This window comes from Magallana gigas, chromosome 6, assembly GCF_963853765.1.
Source record: "Magallana gigas chromosome 6, xbMagGiga1.1, whole genome shotgun sequence".
NCBI lineage: Eukaryota > Metazoa > Mollusca > Bivalvia > Ostreida > Ostreidae > Magallana > Magallana gigas.
Window position 1 is genome coordinate 9,875,389 of NC_088858.1, and position 21,750 is coordinate 9,897,138.

General features: G+C 35.8%; 1 protein-coding gene and 1 long non-coding RNA gene across 2 annotated transcripts in view; one reads left to right on the forward strand and one right to left on the reverse strand.

Annotated features, from left to right (window-relative positions):
* Positions 1-1,659: 1,659 nt before the first annotated feature.
* Positions 1,660-21,750, reverse strand: part of LOC105345627 (ATP-dependent RNA helicase TDRD9) — a 29,599-nt gene continuing 9,508 nt past the window's right edge. The window contains exons 23-36 of the mRNA XM_011453823.4: positions 21,402-21,597; positions 19,465-19,563; positions 19,147-19,281; positions 18,962-19,051; positions 15,197-15,319; positions 14,579-14,713; positions 14,181-14,336; positions 13,761-13,831; positions 13,474-13,680; positions 5,260-5,398; positions 5,049-5,164; positions 4,838-4,907; positions 4,436-4,626; positions 1,660-2,136 (exon numbers count right to left, since the gene is read on the reverse strand). Coding sequence (XP_011452125.3) covers positions 2,013-2,136; positions 4,436-4,626; positions 4,838-4,907; positions 5,049-5,164; positions 5,260-5,398; positions 13,474-13,680; positions 13,761-13,831; positions 14,181-14,336; positions 14,579-14,713; positions 15,197-15,319; positions 18,962-19,051; positions 19,147-19,281; positions 19,465-19,563; positions 21,402-21,597 — 1,852 coding nt within the window. The 3' untranslated portion in view covers positions 1,660-2,012. The remainder of the gene's footprint in view (positions 2,137-4,435; positions 4,627-4,837; positions 4,908-5,048; positions 5,165-5,259; positions 5,399-13,473; positions 13,681-13,760; positions 13,832-14,180; positions 14,337-14,578; positions 14,714-15,196; positions 15,320-18,961; positions 19,052-19,146; positions 19,282-19,464; positions 19,564-21,401; positions 21,598-21,750) is intronic.
* LOC117689455 (uncharacterized) lies at positions 7,138-11,164 on the forward strand. The gene is made up of 3 exons (XR_004601734.2): positions 7,138-7,268; positions 8,140-8,240; positions 10,633-11,164. It is a non-coding gene; the product is annotated as an uncharacterized lncRNA (long non-coding RNA).

The window sequence follows — 21,750 nt, forward strand, 5'->3', positions numbered from 1 at the left end:
CAAGCATTCCAAATCAAACACACCTCCCGGAAGTAAAGAAGCCCTACGGGTTTTCATCTCTGGGCGATTCAGATATTCTAAATATGAAGTACAGAAGTGAACCTATCTGGCCAGTAAACTTGCAACAAAAAAGCATAAAAAACATCACAGAACAAGCAAAGATTATCGATGATTTAAACCGCGAGGGCCTCATTGGACGAGAGATAACTCCACAAGTGGGCGTGGCCAAAGACAGAAATGGGGGTCTGGGGTATACCCTCACCTTTGACACCCCCAAACGCCAGCTACCTCGCTTGCTACCCATCACCTCTCAGAAGAAACAGGAGTTTGCGACCAACAGACCCCCTTGGGAGAGGGAAATCCTATTTTCGGAAAATGGGAATTTCAAAATCAAAGACAGCAACGTTCCACGAGATTCTTGTACAAACTCTGAAAAACTGAAACTCAAAATGTTGAATTTAGATTTAATGTGAAGGACTTCTTTTACATAAAAAATAGAATACTAGTAACTCTGCCATACATATTCCTTGTAATAGTTCATTATATAATCAGTTGTGTCGGTCTTTTATGGTGAAGTAAGATGTTAACAAAATCTGATATTCATATTAAACAATTCTCAAATAATTATGGATATGGAGGCTAGTTATCGATGTTTATGTTGATAAACAAATACTTGCCATGTTCAGATCGAAAGCTCTATTAAAGGATTAGAAAACCGCAACATATATTACTCATTTCATTAAAGTTCTAGAATAAAACGAATCATTAAATAACCATTCCATCATTAACCTGCAGACCAGTAGTACGGTAATCTTAACATTTGGCTTTCGACATTTGTTTTAGTTTTGTAGACAACGCTGAATATACGTCGATGAAAACAAAGTCCTGTTTATTCCTGCTGAAAGGAGGTAATAAATATAACTGCTGCAATAAACATGCCTCCATCTAAAATAGTACGGCATTCTCTCTTATATATTTAGGAGAAATTCAATCAGCCTAACAGTATTGTTCACTCGGACTGGCTTGTATCTACTGAGATGTTTAGCTTACTTAGTAAATGAGTTGTTGCAATATTGTTCATCTGAAACAAAGGTTCAGGTGAGCTTTTCTTAGCACTTGTCACAGTATCTCTTCTTTATTCCCACTGGGCCTACTAACTTGAGTTAGGGTTCAAGGCTTATTAAAAAGAATATCCATTTCCCCTACCATTTGGGAAAAAATTAAAATAGGGTGGGATACCATATTATAAAACAATTCACTGCATTAATGGTTTATAGAAATAGAGAGAATAACGATTAACAAAATCTGTATTGCACCCAATAAGACTTCAATATCAGCAAATGGGCTGAAAGCTAACATTGATATGTGGTGTGATGCAGTTTTTGCCAAGCAATGTTGTTGTTTTTTTTAATATTCTTACATATGCTTAAATAGAAAACTCACTTTCATTTTACATGAAAATCTCCTGCAATTTTCGACATTCAAATGTGACATTATCTAAAATGAATTAATTGAATCATGACGTCATAGTTTCAACTCCAGCTATGCATCAAAAAAGAGAAAAAGACCCAAGGTACTTCTTGGGGGAAATAAACATTTTATGTGCTTTGAAATTGTCAATGTAATCCATAGTAGTAGAAATCAAAACAAAAATAGATGCAACATGATAAAATCTTTATCTAAAAAAATATAAAAATACATAATAAAGGGGACAAAAGAACTTCTTTTGCAAGAATCATAAACAAAACCTGAGACTAAAAAGATAAAAAATGTCCTCAAATTATCTGCTGAACATGTATCAAAACAATGCAACAGTCCGTTGCAATCACTTCAACAGGGTCCGACATCTTTTACTCTGAGATGCCCTGTGAACTAAACGTAATACATGTACATTTAATCTTCCTGACCACCATTATCTCACGAGCGTATCCATGTCTGTATTTCATCGATGCCCTTTTGCAACAACTTTTGACCTATTTCCAGATAGCTTGTAGAAGCACTCCTCTTCAAATTCAGTCATACAAGGCATTCTCCTTATCTTTATGTCGCCGCGTCTCCAGATGAAGCTGGAGTAACTGAGGCGTCTGCCACGTCATGTTACAGAGTCGACATACGATGGGTTCCCTGCTCGTGGCGCTGCAAAAAGTAGACATAATGCTCAATGTAGTTGTTGAAAGCATGTTCCACTCAAGAAAAATTTTGTCTTGCAGAAGATAACAAAATTAACTTTTGCTAAAAAAAAACATACACACATTGATCATATTACAGAAACTAGAGGCCCAGTGGCCACAAATGCCAACAACGCTCCCCTAATCAACATTATTATTTGATTTATTTATTCCTAGCTCTCTGATTGGCTGATATCCAACAATCTAGAAAAAAATAAAACGTTATATTCACCTGCCTGTGACCTAGGAGGTCAATATAACTTCTGATTTGTTCTACATTGGACTAAAAATAGATCGAGAATATCAATAATGCTACGATTAATAATCATTATTCCTGTCATCCAATGAAATATCACCTTTCTCAATGTGTTCAACTATGGTTTCAAACTGAAAGGTGATGAGATTTTTCTTCTCAGTTTGATATGTCTGATACAACTACCGGTATTGCTGATTTTTTCTATCAATACAATGATTTAGCTATCCTCAATGTTCAATAGTCATCTCGCCTTCAGCTAAAATAAACTGAATATTGCACTTCTTGGGTTGACGTTGCTACATCATTGTATTGACCTCAAAAACAGCATTAATTGTATAATATTGAACTGCTTCCATATTACGGTAAATAACACACCATTGCCTCCAGATTCATTAACTGTATGTTATGTAAATCTTCCCCCTCCTTTTCCAAATTCTGGGCCACCTTGGGTTATGGTTTGAATAAACTAAATAAATCTATTTACTAGGTTGTCTCAAGATAAATCATGATAATTGTGCCTTCCATTATACTAATGTTTACTGGGCCTGAGGGCAAAATTGATAATGTTAGATCCGAGGGAAAAAATATTGCCCACTCCCAAAGCAAAACAGGCATTACATTTGTCCCACCGGGCTAGCATAATCAAATATGCCTGAAAACACCCTCATCAATTGTTTTGTTAAACGTTAAATGAAAAAACAAAACAAAAATCAAGATTTCAAAAAAAAAATTCCTATGGCTTTCTCAGCTCAGATAAAATTTACATAAATTTGCACTGTCCATTTTCTTAATATTCTGCATCAAACAGTCTGTGGTGATATTTTGCCACTCATAGGAATTATCTTACAGATGTTCTACCTGATTTTTTTTTTGGCTTTGGTTGTCTATTGTTTCCTTGCCTATTACATCATTACCTTGTTTTGGGGTCCCAAAGGTTTATTTACGTCACTGTCAACGGATGTACGAATCAGAAGTGATTTATCGAAACAATGGGAATATCCTCTCCATATTACATGTATGCCTATATGGTCAACATTTTAAAAATATTTTATTTGAAAACCTGTACCACTGATTTTTTTGGTCAACTTTTAGTTGACATTGGCTAAATGGTTCCAGAGAATAACATTAAAATTTGAAAAGTAAACTAGATCGTTCTCGTTGCGAGCAACGAGTGGGACTTCCGTCCGATTTTTGAGTAAATGAGATAAAATCCTTCACTTTAAAGACAAAATTGTTAATCAACTCAAAAAATTAAAGAAAAAAATTTCGGCACCCAAAGCTTGAACCCGGGTCGCCTTGGCACATGTCCACGACTCTAACGACTGAGCTACTCGGACTCTCGCTTCAGGTCTTTGATGCTCAATATCTTGGGAACACATCAATCGATTATAAAATAAATTACACATTCTGAATCAGTAAAAGAGTCTCTATCAACCCATTAGAAAATTATATAAAAAGCAAAAAGTTGAAAAAACCCATCTTTTATCTTTCTTTCCGGTGACGACCAGAAGTGACAGCGGACGTTTTTATGACCATGTTGCAACAGGTAAAATTGATGTCTATCCTCACTGAAAATTTCAGCCCTATATCTTTATTCGTTTTTTGGTTCAATAGCCGACAAAAATTGACTTTTAAAAATCGTAAACGGACGATAACTTCCGACCAGAAGTGGTTATCAAAAAATTGAAACGGCGGTACAAACTTCAGATGCTGACACATCAACCCTTAAAATTTGAAGAAAATCGAATGAGCCATCTTTGAGAAATCGCCTGCACAAAATTTGTAAGACAAAAAAAGAATAAAAATAATAATAAGAAAAGTGAAAAAGAAACAACAGAATAATAGTAAGGTCTTCCGCTGAAGACGGAAGACCCTAATGACATGTACCAAGTCTACAAACAAAGGTTATGACAAATAAAGGCACTAGACAAATTTAGATCAGAAAAGCTACATGAGTTAAATCATAGAGAGCTTTAGATCTAATTCCATTTTCTATGATATGTATCTGTACCTCGTAGCAGCCTGGTGCAGCCAATTTGCATGACGCCTCATTTCTAGGGTTGCCTCCTCCACCCCTATTTCATCCTCCTCCTCCTCCCCTCCCTCAGATCGTAGATACACACCTTTATGGAGGTGTAACAGCACTAAGCTGTCTGCTGGGGTATTCTGTAGGTCATGACCTAAAATGTCCTCTGGATCTAACTACAAATCAAAGAGATCCAATCAGTAACCCTATAGCTGATTAATTAATTTCACTGACCCTGTCATGTGAATAATTTCACAAAACAATGAAAGTAAACAAGTTCAATTGCTATTCTCAAAAATAACTGAATGGAATGTGCATTTATCTAAGCAGAACTATATATACTTATGTAAGATGTATCATGTACATGTGTTTGTTGAACACCCATACCTGGTTCCACTTATATGGTTTGTCTGTAGAGGGGGCATCAAAGGGCTCTCGGGTGGTTCCTTGGATCAAACTAAAGGAAATTAATCAGCCGTTTAAAACCTTTTATGACATAGTTTTTCACATTGAACAAAAAAGAATGGGCAATACATGTCAGATTATCTTGTACACAGTTCCAGTTTTCTGTTTGGAGATTTTTATTGTAATGTAATACCTCATAAGCTTCTTGCGTGCCGAGTCCTGGAGTCTATATATGGCGTCTTCTCCCCAGTTTGACACTGCCTGCTCACTTCCTAGGACAATATTGATGGCCATTCTGACCCCATTGATCTGCAATATACATGTATACCCAGCTTTGTCAGTTTGAAAAAATACACCAATTTCAGAGGACCATATCCAGACACATGTACTGTGGCAAAGCTGACCTTGAAAATGTCCTCCAGAGTTATGTTTGTGTCAAAGGCCACTTCCATGTCATGGTCGGGCATTGCTGGTTGGTCTGAGAACCTGTCCACACCGAGGCCACAGATTGCTCCAATGTAATTCTCCTTCTTCTGGTCAACTCTATAGTAAGAGATGAAAGAGTGAAATGATTGAAAATCACAAACACACCTCACAGCCTTATTAGCATAATCGGAACCTTTCTGGTTTTTATATTCACGAAAGAATGAAAAAAACAGAGAAAGTCAAAACTTCGTACCGTATTTCACGGAATTTAGGTCGATACGGTTTATTGGGCGAAGGAGGCCGTTTTTAGCCATAAAATAAAAAAAAGTATAAATTGGTCGACTTCGAAGAATTGGTCGAAAAATTACCGCTAAATCTAATGAATAAATGGTTTAAACCAATAACGTTATCATATAGTAGCCTTTAATCTTATTTCACAGTTTTAAACAAAAGGGAAATAAAATGTATTTCTTGAAAACATCGTAAGAAAATGTCTGAAATTGCGTCAAAATGTTCAAACCAAATAATTCAGTACGGCCGGTTTTAATTTAAGATCGTTTTTTATTACTTCCCAGGCACGTAGCATCAGGGGGGGCCACTTTTTCTTGAAGCAACACATTTTTTAAAATTTACATATAAAAAAATGATTTATAATGGAGTTGGCCCCCCCACTTTTTTGGAAGTATGTAAAAGTTGATATGAAAAAAACGAAATGAGGAGTGAAATTGAACTTACTCCCCCCCCCCCCCCCCCCCCCTACGGATTAGGAATTTCATGATTTGGAAGGAAAAAAATTTTGGTAGGTAAGAATTTTTTTGGGGAAGTAAAGTTCACTCCCCCCCCCCCCCCCCCCCCGGATTAGGATTTTGAAGATTTTTGGAAACTTTAAATTCCTTTTTTTTTTTTTTTGTTGCTTGTCAAGATTTTTTGGATGGGTCTGGCCCCCCCACTTTCAAAAACGATGCTACGTGCCTGCTTCCCTGCCATGTGTACAAACTGGTGTTAACCAGGGGATAGTTACCTAGCCTGGAGGCATGACTACGGTAGCACATGCCACCCTGTGTCTCTATGTGACTTTTTACTGTGTATATACACACGAGTCAACCTCTGATCTTATTGAAGCCTGCAGGCATGAGTAGCACGTGCCGAGAGTTCAACTGTGTATAAATAAAGTCAGCGCTACCCAGACTGATTTCAGAGACACCTGGCTAAAATTTCATCGAAAGTTTTATGTTGAATATACAGAAAAAGACTTGTTCATGTATTCTATTATGAAAACAAATTGTTTTTTTTTAATTTCTACCCGACGATATTTCCCCCCGTGATTACCCTTTGTACGGTTCTCATTTTACTTTTACCGCGCGAAATCGATTTCCTGTTTATCGTAAGCACACGATCAAAATGCATGACAGCATTTAATGATTCAGTCAGTGATCTAAGTAAGAAATGTAAGAAGAAATAAATCTATTTACATTTAATTTTGTTTAAATGATAAATTACTACAGTACATTGATTAAAATCCATACGATTTTTACACAGAAATTCAAGCAGTATTACAGTAAACACTCATGATTTTATTGGAGGGTTGCATAAATTTTTGCAAAATTCCAACCAAAAAAAAAACATAAATTGGGCGAAGCGATGAATAGGGCGAGGTCCACATGTCCGGGGAAAAAAGTATCGACCTAAATTCCGTGAAATACCGTTTATACGGTATATCTCGGGATTTTAACGTGACCAGTCTCATACTCGTGAAAATGGAGAGAGGAGTTTAAATGGAAAAAGTAAGTAAAAGTTTTTGTTTCTTATATTGGCAAGCTTTTAAATTATTTAAAGTTGCAGAACAATTGTTTATTTAATAATGTGAAGTCGAAGTTTGGGGTGATTAGCCTTATCTCGTTAAATTTTGTTCAGCATGAAACAGTCTGAACAGCAATCCTCGATTTTGTCAACAATCTAAAACGTGCTAAGGAGTAGTCATTCGTCGGTAAGAACATACTTACTTACATTGTTAAACTACTCAAAAACTCTTCTAAAAGCCTACAATGCATTAAGTATAGTACACATGTTACAAAATTGTCGATAATTAATGGTCGTTGTGAAATGTGACTTGAAAGACATGTTTTAGTATGAAATGTGTATGCAGGTGTATTATAGTCAGTTTTTACACATATTGTTACGTAGCATACGTTAAAAAAATATATGTTTTTCCTACAATATTGAGTTTGTGTCAATCATGCTTTAAGTCATTTCCATATAGAATTTCCTCGACACGTACAATGTACACTGTACATGTGGTTTTGGTATCTGTATCTCATTCAAACTGTTAACTTTATGTCTTATTTATCTATTAACGATGAGAGTGTTTATGAATCAAGGGTCTGAATTTGTAATGTAATTGAGAGTATGAGAGAGAGATAGACTCAGAGAGAGAGAGAGTATGAGAGAGAGATAGACTCAGAGAGAGAGAGAGAGAGAGAGAGAGAGAGAGAGAGAGAGAGGAGAGCGAGTAATTACAGTGTACATGTAATTGTTATTGATTGCCTTGCTTCCATGAACCATATATATATATATATATATTTCAATAATGCCACATTGCACTAGAAATATTGCTGACAAAGATGTAGAGAGAGAGAGAGAGAGAGAGAGAGAGAGTATGAAAACCATAACAAATTTTATAGTTATATGTCATTTCCCACTTAATGAGTTGTTATAGCTGTTATCATGTTTTGACCATGTCTCAGATACTGCATGTGCCCATAAAAAAGTGTAATCTAGTACACACCCTTTTGTTTTGATAATGACAGCATTTAGCTTTGTAATGATAGCTAGTGTATCTTTTTTCTTCTAATCTACAGATTTACCTGCGGCTTCCAGATGATCTGAAGATCAGGAATATAGAAAATATTGTCAATTTGACATTGCTAATGACCCAGTCAAGTCTGCTGAAGCCCAGAAGGTACTTCTTTGTCATGTAATAAACTTACAACTTGTTTTCCATATGTAGATATATTTGGTTTAAGCTGATTGAAAGCCAAGCAAAGTCATCTAAATAGTCAGGGGTGTGCAATTTCAAAATTTGGCCACTAGCCCAGGGGCTAGTGGGAGTACCAAAGTTACTAGCCCAAGATTCAAAGTTACTAGCCAGACTATTTCGGACATGTCGACATTTCATTTTATAAAAAACCCTAAATTTTATATACATAATGTTTTCTCCTGTATGATACTAGTATATAATTATTAATATACGAAATATTTATTAATTGCATGTTTTCTGTGGTAGACTAGTTCAAAAATATTCAACTTCATTGATCTCTCACATTTTAGTTACAAAATTGGTTTGGGTACCGTTTATATAATAAAACCCAAACATAACATTGTGAATGTGAACAGACTCTATAAAATCACTGAAACTATCTATGTGTGCATGCATTTTATCCTGTTTAATTTCCATGTACAAAATACAACTATGCAATTAATTACGTAATGGTAAATTTTAATTAAAAATAATAAAAAATGCACAAATAATAATATGCAAAATATGATTTTCTTTAAATTCACCAAGCAGGTCACTTTAAAATGTGTTCATGAGAATAGTTAGTGCAGAAATTTATAATATCTCTGTAATGCATCTCTCTCTCTCTCTCTCTCTCTCTCTCTCTCTCTCTCTCTCTCTCTGTAAAAAAAAATTATATTAAAAACAGCCAATGTATACATATTTAAAAAAAAAGGAATCATTTAACAGTGATGTCACTTGAAACAGCTGCACAGGTAACTACGGAAGCCATGTGCAGTGAGGCGTGACTATCTCGTCTAGCCACTGGTCTGGTCAACACTGTCCGTAAAACTTCAAAGTGTGAAACTTACAGCAGAGTGTTTTTTTCTCAGAAGAATGTAGCACGAGAAAAAAATGCTTAAGAAATTTTTAGGCTATCGTGACTTAAAAGGAGCAGATATTATGCCTCTGTGATAACAATGACGATACACTTTTCCTACTAGGACACCGGCATATTTTGCCAACTCTGGTTATGTTTTACTAGCCCGACGGGCTACCACAGTTAATGTTTTTGCTAGCCCGACCTCTAAAATCGGTAGCCCCGGGCGTCGGGCGATGGTAATTGCACACCCCTGTTAGCTACAATGTCTTGTGTAAAAGGGAAAGGTTTATATGGGCATCTTGTTGCAAATCTGCTTGATTATCTGTATTTTAAGGGGTGGGAACCTCTGAAAGGAAAACCAGGAGTTTGAAAATATTATAAACTTTAAGAGATGTGTTTTACACTCTCTGAGAAAATGGGATTTGCAGAAATCCCATGAATTTCTTATGCTGGAAATATGTTTTTCAGATTAGTTTTTGTTATTGACGCAATCATATTTTGGTGTACATAGAATGTTGATAGTTGAAACTCATACAGACAATCATATGTTACATAAGTGTTACATAAGTGTTTATGACTTTGATCTTTGTTCAATATATTTAATATCTTTCTGTCCACTGGATATCTAAATATCTTTGAAGTTACACCATTGAAGTTACACATTCATTACATTTATCATGTGTGTGCAGAATTGATTGAGCCAGGTTTCCTGATGTTGTCATATAAGTGATACATTGTACTGCTTTAAAAAGTATATATCACTTGTGACTTACTGGTATATTAGTACATATTTCATCTGTAAAATCATTTGACAAATTTAAAGTGTTTTGTAGTTCTGAAATGTTTTTATGGCTTTTAAAATTACTGAAAGTACATGCACATGATGCAACTATCTTTTGACGCTGTATATAACAAAAAGAAACTGTCAGCTGGGTTTAAAATTAGTGGCAAAATGATGTAATACATGTATGTACAATATTATATAAATAGTGCCTGGGAGGGTAACAGTTGAAATTGACACCCCGAGAAAACCATTGTCAACCGACGCAAAGTGGAGGTTGACAATGGTTTTCGAGGGGTGTCAATTTCAACTGTTATCCTCCCAAACAGGCACTATTTATTTTGTTATACTGAATGTCTTAATTTTTAAGAAAATTTTACTGCGCTTTTATATAGGAATAACGTAAATTCTACAGCGAACCGTACACGCCTAATTTTCGCGCATGTAACAATTTGTTATGTTACCTGTTGCTAAGTGCGTTGCTAATGCTGAGGGTAATAGAACGGATTATGAACTGTGTCTTAACCAATCAGATTTCAGTATTTAACATGAAAGTATAACAATAGAAAAGATTACATTGTTAGTAATTGCACATTCCATAAATAATGTCATTGAATATATACATGTAAGTATTTGATGTTTGCAAAAATTACATGTAATTCTCTTAACACTTTATGTTTATTCTATTTTAGTTACCAGACCATGACATTAATGAATATTTCTTGAATGGAATGCATGAGGATTAGAATGGAACCTTATTCTGCCTTTTTATGGAGCCAACCACAGAAGAATTTGTTCTATACACATCATTCATAACATTCTAATTTATGTTGCATAACTTTAAATGTTACTGGATGAATTGTGTTCACATGATGAATACCAGCAAACTTTTTATTGAGTGCACTTAATTTGAATTTTTCCTACCCATCCATCTAACATATGTTTTTATATAACATATTCATATACATGTAACATTTTTGGAAACAGCTATTTTTTTTAAATTGGAATTTAGCCTTACTATTTTATACAAGTTTTTTTTTAAAGGGACTTGGACACGATTTTAGATCAAAATTTTGTTTTCAGTTTCTTTATGCATAAAATGATTTACTTGCACATTTTGAATACCGTATTTCGCGGAATTTAGGTCGATACGGTTTATTGGGCGAAGGAGGCCGTTTTTAGCCATAAAATAAAAAAAAGTATAAATAGGTCGACTTCGAAGAATTGGTCGAAAAATTACCGCTAGTTCTAATGAATAAATGGGTTAAACCAATAACGTTATCATATAGTAGCCTTTAATCTTATTTCACAGTTTTAAACAAAAGGGAAATAAAATGTATTTCTTGAAAACATCGTAAGAAAATGTCTGAAATTGCGTCAAAATTTTCAAACCAAATAATTCAGTACGGCGGTTTTAATTTAAGATCGTTTTTTATTTACTTCCCTGCCATGTGTACAAACTGGTGTTAACCGGGGGATAGTTACCTAGCCTGGAGGCATGACTACGGTAGCACATGCCACCCTGTGTCTCTATGTGACTTTTTACTGTGTATATACACACGAGTCAACCTCTGATCTTATTGAAGCCTGCAGGCATGAGTAGCACGTGCCGAGAGTTCAACTGTGTATAAATAAAGTCAGCGCTACCCAGACTGATTTCAGAGACACCTGGCTAAAATTTCATCGAAAGTTTTATGTTGAATATACAGAAAAAGACTTGTTCATGTATTCTATTATGAAAACAAATTGTTTTTTTTTTTATTTCTACCCGACGATATTTCCCCCCGTAATTACCCTTTGTACGGTTCTCATTTTACTTTTACCGCGCGAAATCGATTTCCTGTTTATCGTAAGCACACGATCAAAATGCATGACAGCATTTAATGATTCAGTCAGTGATCTAAGTAAGAAATGTAAGAAGAAATAAATCTATTTACATTTAATTTTGTTTAAATGATAAATTACTACAGTACATTGATTAAAATCCATACGATTTTTACACAGAAATTCAAGCAGTATTACAGTAAACACTCATGATTTTATTGGAGGGTTGCATAAATTTTTGCAAAATTCCAACCAAAAAAAAAACATAAATTGGGCGAAGCGATGAATAGGGCGAGGTCCACATGTCAGGGGAAAAAAGTATCGACCTAAATTCCGTGAAATACAGTAATTGACCATAATTTGAATGTTAGAAGTCAAGTTATAAGAGAGATACAGGGGTAAGAATTTATTGTTATGTAAACAAAGCTCGAGTCTTATGTTTGTTTAAAAATAATATAATGTATGAAATTACCATACTGATTCAATGTGATCATAAATGATATTAAATGATATTATTAATAGAAAAAAGCAACATTTGAATGAAACTTACACCAATAAAACACATATGTAAATAATAACAAGACTCGTGCTTTGTTTTTAAAACAAAGAATATTTAATTCTTTATCTTTCATTTAACTCAGTATTTGACTTTCAAAATTAGTATTACGATTTTTTTTAGAATGGATACAGAGATGTATATGCAATTTCATTAATTTATTTTTCATTTTAAGAAAATTCATTTTAAAAAAGATCTCTTACAACCTGTGTATTTTTTTTTCAGTTTACATAACACAGTGTATTAATTGAATGTAGTTGTGTAGATTTATACATGTACCTACAAGCAATATACATTTAATATTCACCAGGTACATGTACCAGCCTACTTTATTTGATAAATAAATGTACTTCTTTCATGCCTTTTTCATGCTTTTTACTCATTGTTATATGTATCATTTATAATTAAATTACTTTGAAAACTTTTCTCAATTTATTTATTTTAATAAGATTAAGAAACGGACTATAGTTAATGCACGTTTTCAAGAGTTGTCTCTCTTGGGGACAATAATGAATGCTCCCCAGGGTTCATGACCCTGAATATTGAGTAGGCTGTGAGGTGTGACAAAGCTTGACTTACTAATTAGTGCTGGTACATTGTACACTAAAGAACCTTCATTGACCAATGATTGTGAACCTTAGGATTGGTCTACAATTGAAACCCCAATCTGATTAAAATCAGATCTTTGATCCGCTTTGACAAATTCTGATGTCCCTTTGTTCAGCGACTATCAGAATTTCGGAGTGTTACAAAGATCTGATTTTAATCAGATTGCTTGAAACCCTTTACTGCCATCTGGTAACATCTCAAAATCAATTTAACTTTAGGATATACCATATTCTTCAAATGCCCCCCTTCCAAAGTGTCTCTGTGGTTATTCTTATTTATCTAAATATAATTACGGCTCATTCAAAATCTCCAAATCAAAAAATACATCAGTTTTGACTACAATGATGTCAATTTATTTCCAAAAAGAAGTTGGTCTACTTACTGACAATATATTAAAATCAAGATAACTAAGTTGGTTTACTAATAATACAAATATTTCTTGATTTGTTCCATAAAATTTTAATAATAAAGGCTCATGGTGCTTAATTGGAAGAATATGGTATTAAGCATACTTGTGCACATTATGAATCTTTTTCAGTCTCACCTCAGTTCAGCAATAGGACAGAACAGCAGTGACATTAAGGCAGGCAGGCCGGGAATGAGGGGCATGATGGTGGTGTCCCGAGCAATCATTGTGGAACCCGCAGCATTTAACCCCACGAACCCTGCGATCATCATTCTTGTATGTGGAGATTCAGGTTCATCGTCAATGGCAACAGAGTTCACACTGTCGGGGTCTACCTTGGCTGCCCTACAAGTTACTACTGTATTAGTACACTGTCTCATGTACAAGTTATCAAATACTGACATCTCACAGAAAAATAAGTTTACCTGAGTCGTCCAACATTTGTTAAACTATACAGTTGCATTTCATAAGGGTTAGTTGGTCCTTTCAGGTGTATCTGAAATATGAATTTAAAACTGTTGAAGGAAAGATATTCATTTAATTTTTATTATCATTAGTTTTTGTAAAAGAATTTTGAGATAATGTGGGTGGAATATGATGATGTAACTGTGCCCTTATTCAATCGCCTCTGATCAGGAAAATAACACTACTGCAGGTCAAGTGCAACCTTCATACCAAGTACAAGTCAGTCACTGCTGATTTTTTTAAAGTTACAGGACAGACAGACACACAAGACATTTCATAACTTTGTTTGTGGAAGGTATAAACAGGAAATGTTTGTTTAAGAAACTGCTGTAAATTGTATACAAACTGAACACATAGAAAACCATCCTCATCATACTTACCCTCTGACCCCTGGTGTACGGGGTAGATGATAAGGGTGAGGCAGCACTGATGGCAGCTCCTAACCAGTCGTCCGTGGACCGTACCCTCTCCTCCTGGGGCCTGACCATGTGGGGTCCCTCTCTCTGTTGCCTCTGCTGCCTCTGCTCATGATCTTTCTGTAAACAGTCAAAATTACTGTAAAAAGTTGTCAAAACACTACATTTGTATATTAAATTATTCAACTAAAGTTATAGTTACTGAGCTTGGAGACACCATAAATCTCCGCAGTACATCAAATGCACAACATACATAGACAGCAATCTGAACCTCAGACTTCATAGTACATGATTTAGTAATAAAGAATTGGCTTTCCCTATAGTATAATTGGATATTCCTTTATTTTTTGATGATTTCTGACCTTTGAGAGATAGTTCTCCTCAGCTCTCTCCCCATATCCAAGGTTGATCAGCTCTTGTCTGAAGGACACCTGTCTCCCATTCCCTAATGACTGGATCAGTTCTACCCTCAGGGTGTCCCTTACTGTGGAGTACACCTGTCATAAACAAGAATTAAATGAGGGCAAGTGGTAACTATAATCAGAGTAAGAAATCCACTACATCTAAAACCAATTTGTTTCACAGTGACTTCAATTTGTTTCTGCCTCTTAAGAGACTTAGGGGGATTTTTTCTTTATCTTTCCCCTCATCATGCAATAAACAATAAATCATTGACTTACCTGACCAAACAGTCATGCTACAGACTTTAAATCATTGACTTGCCTGGCCTAACAGTCATGCAATAGAAAATAAATCAATGACTCACTTGACCAAACAGTCATGCAATGGACATTCAATCATTGATTTACCTGACCAAACAGTCATGCTATAGACTTAAATCATTGACTTGCCTGGCCAAACAGTCATGCAATGGACATTCAATCATTGACTGACCTGGCCAAACAGTCATGCTATAGACATTCAATCATTGACTTGCCTGGCCAAACAGTCATGCAATAGACATTCAATCACTGACTTACCTGACCAAACAGACACTCCTGGTCCACCCAGGATCTGAACAGATCAGTCGCCTCCTTGGTCCACTTACTGTCAGGGCACTTCCTCACTGAGGGTCTGATCTCACACAGGAAACACTCTACAGCCTGATGAAATATATACACCATACAGTGAGCGAGCAAGACAATTACTGTACACTTTAGTAAAATTTTCCTACAGCAATAACACTTTCCCCATTAAGAAATTTGAATGAGCGTGCAGCAGAGAAAAGTTACTGTTTCAGCATACTTCAAGGCCAAACATTTAACAAAATCATCCATTAACATGTCCACATTTTTGCAAATGCTCACAAGTTTTTTATCCAAATGAAAGTCAGTGAACCATAATCCAGTATGTACTGATTATTCTTTTTAACAAGAGGCCCATGGGCCACATCGCTCACCTGAGGAACAATAGGTATGATAAAATCAGCTCAATGGAGTCATAATACAAACTATCTGGACAATATACAATAATTCATGTAAATCCTGTATAAATAAAATCCATTTTCCCCTGGATATTCTTATGTTTATAATCATTAGTCCCTTTTCTAACAGGATGATTTTATAATAGTCATATCATGTGTTGAGTATTGCAGTTCTCAAAAAGATCCCTAACAATAGTTTATATATGGGATATAAACGTACAGTAAACTCTCAACCTTCTCGTGAGGCCAAAGAATTGTCCTGGGGCCAAAGTCTTAACAATTATAAAGAATCATCTGGCTGATTAGTTTCTGAGAAGATTTTTAAAGATTTACCCTATAAATTCCTTTGTTAAACTTTGACCCCCCCCCATTGTGGCCCCACCCTACCCCTGGGGATCATTATTTTCACAACTTTGAATCTACACTACCTGAGGATGCTTTCACACAAGTTCCAGCTTTCCTGGCTGATTAGTTTCTGAGAAGAAGATTTTTAAAGATGACTCTGTTTATTCCTATGTAAAACATCGACCTCCCATTGTGGCCCAAACCTACCCCCAGGGGTCATGCTTTTCACAAATTTGAATCTACACTAACTGAGGATGCTTCCACACAAGTTTTAGCTTTCCTGGCTAATTAGTTTCTGAGAAGAAGATTTTTAAAGATCTACTGTATATAATCATATGTTTAACTTCAATCCCCCATTGTGGCCCCAACCTACCCCCAGGGGTCATGATTTTCACAACTTTGAATCTTCACTACCTGAGGATGCTTCCACACAAGTTCCAGCTTTGCCTTCGAATTAGTTGCTGAGAAGAAGATTTTTAAAGATTTACTGTATATATTCCTATGTTAAATTTCGATCCCCCATTGTGGCCCAACCCTACCCCCAGGGGTCATGATTTTTACAACTTTGAATTTACACTACCTGAGGATGTATCCACACAAGTGTCAGCTTTCCTGGCTGATTAGTTTCTGAGAAGAAGATTTTAAAAGATTAACTGTGTATATTCCTATGTAAAACGTCGATCTCCCATTGTGGCCCAAACCTACCCCCGGGGGTCATGATTTTCACAAATTTGAATCTTCACTACATAAGGATGCATCCACACAAGTGTCAGCTTTCCTGGCCAATTAGTTTCTGAGAAGAAGATTTTTAAAGATTTACTTTTTATATTCATATGTTAAACTTCGACCCTCCATTGTGGCCCCACCCTATCCCCAGGCGTCATGATTTTCACATCTTTGAATCTACACTACCTGAGGATGCTTCCACACAAGTTTCAGCTTTCCTGGCCGATTAGTTACTGAGAAGAGGATTTCTAAAGATTTACTCTATATATTCATTTGTTAAACTTCGACCCCCCATTGTGGCCCCATTCTCAGGTGAGCTAAAAAGGTTAAGTTTACAATTCAATAAGTTGGTTTCTGGAAGAACAGATTTTGAAAATTTTCGTAATAAATATTGACAATTTTTTTTACTTTTTAAAGCGCTAAGCATAGCTCAGCCCTTTATTGTCGTTAGACTTCAACTTCCGGTGCATCGAATAACCGCCCCCTATAAGCAAAAGTATACATCATTTAAACTGGTTAGGGAACCAGTTTCAGGGGTTTATGCACATAATTGCACGGGCTATTGTGAATCTAATTTATGGGTTATTGTGAAATTAATGTACGGGGCTTACATACATCATTGCAGGGACTGTCATGCAGTGATGAGGAAATATAGTGCGTATACAGAGGCTGAAATGCTATATACATATATCTGTTATATACATACAGAAGCTGGGTTAGCGCTTTTCAGTACTATCAGTACTTTGATTTAATCTTTAGCTTTTAAGATCTGTGTACAAACATAGAATTGTTAGCAAATCTCTGTATCTTGCTTATAATTCGAAGCAAACACTCAAAAATGGTTAGTAAATAGAAATTGTTAACAATTAAACACCAGAAACATGCACTACATGTATAACAAATAAAGAACACAATTTATTTTTTCGAAATGAATCATATATATACATGTATATACCTACATTTTTTCGTAAGCGATATCAAACTCTATTTAAACTGAATAAACTAGAGAAAATGCCGAGCATCTCAACAAAAACCTATTGCATTAATCTACCATTTAATACGCAAAAAATAATGCCGAATTACCGATAGAATGAATTGTATTTCAGTACTCCTACATCAGATTTTGCTTAATTTGCGCAGGTAAACAGTTAACGTAACTGTTTGATTTACCGAAGTCTCTGTTTGATTTGATACGTAAAAAGCACGAAATACAGACGACAGTTTCCAGGTTACAAAGCATAAATAATGAAAACGGAACGAAAATCAGAACAAGCTAACATCAACGTCATGTGTGAAAACTGTCAACGCATTGAAATATTTAGCCTCAATTTACTTCACAAAATCGGCACCAATATATTTTTCATGTTTCAAAAATTTCCCTTCATACGCGAACTGTTGCACAACAAGCAAATTCATCATAGTCAGATCGACCCTTTTTCGTATAATGTCATGGCTGCTTTAAACAAAAAACCTCGTTTTAGAAGTATGGAATACGAGTCTTGGTAAAATGGGTAAGCAAAACCGGGCCGTGGCAAAATAAAAGCCGGGGCAGATCGGCAATCGTCAATTCCAAATACGCATTATTTTGCAGCAATATTTACAGCAAATACAAATATACTGGTCCATCAAATATCCTGAAATTTTAATGAGATTGGCAGATTAATAACTGCTTATCTTTTGTTTTGCCCAGGCCAAGTCTTGTCTACCCATTTTACCGGATGCCGAATCCGAGGCTATTAAACTGATTGAAACACGCCTTTCCTTTATTATTATTTTCGTAATAACTCAGATTTGAAACAGAATTAGACCTTAATTTTTGCAATTTATATTTTCCTTCCCATAAGGATAATTTATGCTAAACTACGTTGAATTGGAATCAGTAGTTCTTGAGAAGAAGATTTTTAAAAATGCACCCCCCTTTTTCTACAGTTTCAAGGTTTTCTCCGCTTTGAATACAGATCGGACTTTTATTTCTGCAATTTATATTCGCCCTCCCATAAGGATGCTTTGTGCCAAATTTGGTTGAAATTGGATAAGCGGTTTTAGAGAAGAAGTTCAAAATGTAAAAAGTTTACAGACGGACAGACAGACGGACGGACAGACGGACGGACGGACGGACGGACGGACGACGGACAAAAAGTGATCAGAATAGCTCACTTGAGCTTTCAGCTCAGGTGAGCTAAAAATATTGCAACCAATGGAGAAAATCTATAAAGGATAAGAGGACTTTTCACTCAATGGCTCCTTTTACCTGAAATGGAATGTTGACAATGTTGGGAGGACAAACTCTGAGTGTGGCCCTATCCACTGTTTCTGTATTCCCAAAGTCAACAAAAAATACCTGCAATCAAAGAATGGTTTTGCTGAAATATCAGAAGGAATAATAAAAACATTGTATGGTAGAGAAAAAAATTCTGAATTCTGGTTGATACTGACGGTGGCTGTATCAATCCTTCTCTCCTGTCGTTTTTGCTGGTCGTAGCTGTCGACCCTGGCCCGGTAGAACTGGGTCTCTCCATGCTCTGTGTAAGGGGCAGCCACTATCTGACCCAATGGAAATGTCCGGGACATCTGAAAAACAACGTTAATTTTAAAAGTTAAAAATTTTGTTTAAACTGTTAGAGTGCCTCTTGATTGCTTATTTATAGTCTCCAACTAAGCATATGAAATTGAAAACCACTACAAGCAAACATAATGAATTCAATAAATGTTGCCTAAATGAATTTGTATCAGCATTTCATTTAAATAACTTACAGCAAGACTGTTGAAGTTGAGAGTGTTCTGTATGTGGTTCAGAACCTCTTCATTGGAGCATTCTTTGTACTGTGCCCAGAAATGGCCACATTCCACAACCTTAAAACATAATATTTTCAAGTCAGCCTTCTTCAATTTCAAACTTCAACAAGAGGCCAATTGGCCTTAACGGTCACCAGAGTAGCATACATCCCATACACAAACTTGTCACAGAGCTTCATATATGCATCTAATTAATAAGATTTCATACTGGAGTAGAAAAATTATAAATTTGTAATGACGACCACATTTCAAAAAGAACTGTGAAACCTATAATTTTGGTGAAAAACTAAGATCTGGTCTACAAAATCATGAATTCAGTTTTCCTTTCAGGTGTGTGGGAGTAAAGAAGATAATTTTTTAACGTTATATGCATTAACATCTATACAACCATTTTGGCCCTGTCCTAGAGTCAAAACCCATCCTTGAGGGGACATGAAAACTAAAATTTCAGTGGAGGACTTCCTGGTAAACATAAGTATTAGTCAGTTTTTTAATACAGATGTGTGAGAATAGAGAAGAAAATTTTTAAACATTATATATAATGCATTAACACTATATTGCCATATTGCGCCCCCCCCCCCCCCCCCCCCTTTCATGTCCTGAACCCCTGACCAAGGGGCCATGAATTTCACAATTTAGGTAAAGGAGATTGTGGATATCATAACCATGTATTCAGTTTTTTGCCCACATGTGTGGCAGTAGAGAAGATTTTTTAAGATTTAAAACAGTTTTACTATATGGCCATATTGGCACCACCCTAGAGCCTGAACACCTAACAAAGGGGTCATGAATTTCAAAATTTTAGTAGATGCCCTCATGGACATCATAACCATGTATTCAGTTTTTTGCTCACATGTGTGGGAGTAGAGAAGAAGATTTTTAAGATTTAAAACAGTTTTACTATATGGCCATATTGGCCCCACCCTAGAGCCTGAACACCTAACAAAGGGGTCATGAATTTTACAATTTTGGTAGAGGGCCTCATAGACATCATAACCATGCATTTAGTTTTTAACAAATATATATGGGAGTAGAGAAGAAGATTTTCTAAGATTTAATACATTTTTAGTATTTGGCCACATTGGCTGCACCCTAGAGTCTGAACCCCTGACCCAGGGGTCATGAATTTCACAATTTTGATAGAGGGCCTCATAGACATCATAATCATGCATTTAGTTTTTAACAAATATATATGGGAGTAGAGAAAAAGATTTTCTAAGATTTAATACATTTTTACTATTTGGCCATATTGGCCCCACCCTAGATCCTGAACCCCTGACCCAGGGGTCATGAATTTCACAATTCAAGTAGAGGGCTTCATGGACATCATAATCATGCATTTAGTTTTTAAAAAATATATATGGTAGTAAAGAAGAAGATTTTCTAAGATTTAATACATTTTTACTATATGGCCATATTGGCCCCACCCAAGAGTTAGAACCCCTGACCCTGGGGCCATAAATTTCACAATTTTGGTAGAGGGCTTCATGGACATCATAACCATGCAACCAGTTTTTTCCTCACATGCGTGGGAGTAGAGAAGAAGATTTTTGAAAATTTGGCTTTTTTTGCATATTTGGCCCCGCCCTTGGCACCCCAAGGGTGGTAGAGCCATGAATTTCACAATTTAGATTCTTCTTACCATAGAGATGCTTCACACCAAAAATGGTAATGATTGGCCTGGTAGTTTTCAAGAAGAAGTTAAAAATGTAAAATTGTTAATGCACGACGCACAACGCACGACGACGGACGAAGACCAATTGCAATAGGTCACCTGAGTGACTCAGGTGACCTAAAAATTCAAATTGCTCATTCTCTGCGTTAGCAACTACTTCTAATGATGTTTAAACTCAAATTGGCATGTTTGATAAGACCTTGTTTGACTGTACACTTACACTAGTGATGCACAAGGACACATATTGAGTGGACATGTCTGGCAGCGCCACCTGGGGTTTCTGGTTGCCTCTGTCCTGTCGGTTGGACCTTAGTTTCCCCCCTGGGCCCCCCTGCTGCTGGGCCTGTATCTCCTGCAGTAACTTGACGGTTTGGTCTGAGGAGTATTGGTCTATCGTAATGGACTGTCGAAGCTGTCTACAATTACATAGACACAAGACTGTTATCAACCAACTATTATTTGGTTGCCAGAAGTTTTATGAAATTCTTGATAACCTCATCTTCACTCATTTTTCTTGATATAGACCAGTACTTTTAATGGCACTCATATATGTAAAATATCAACTTCAT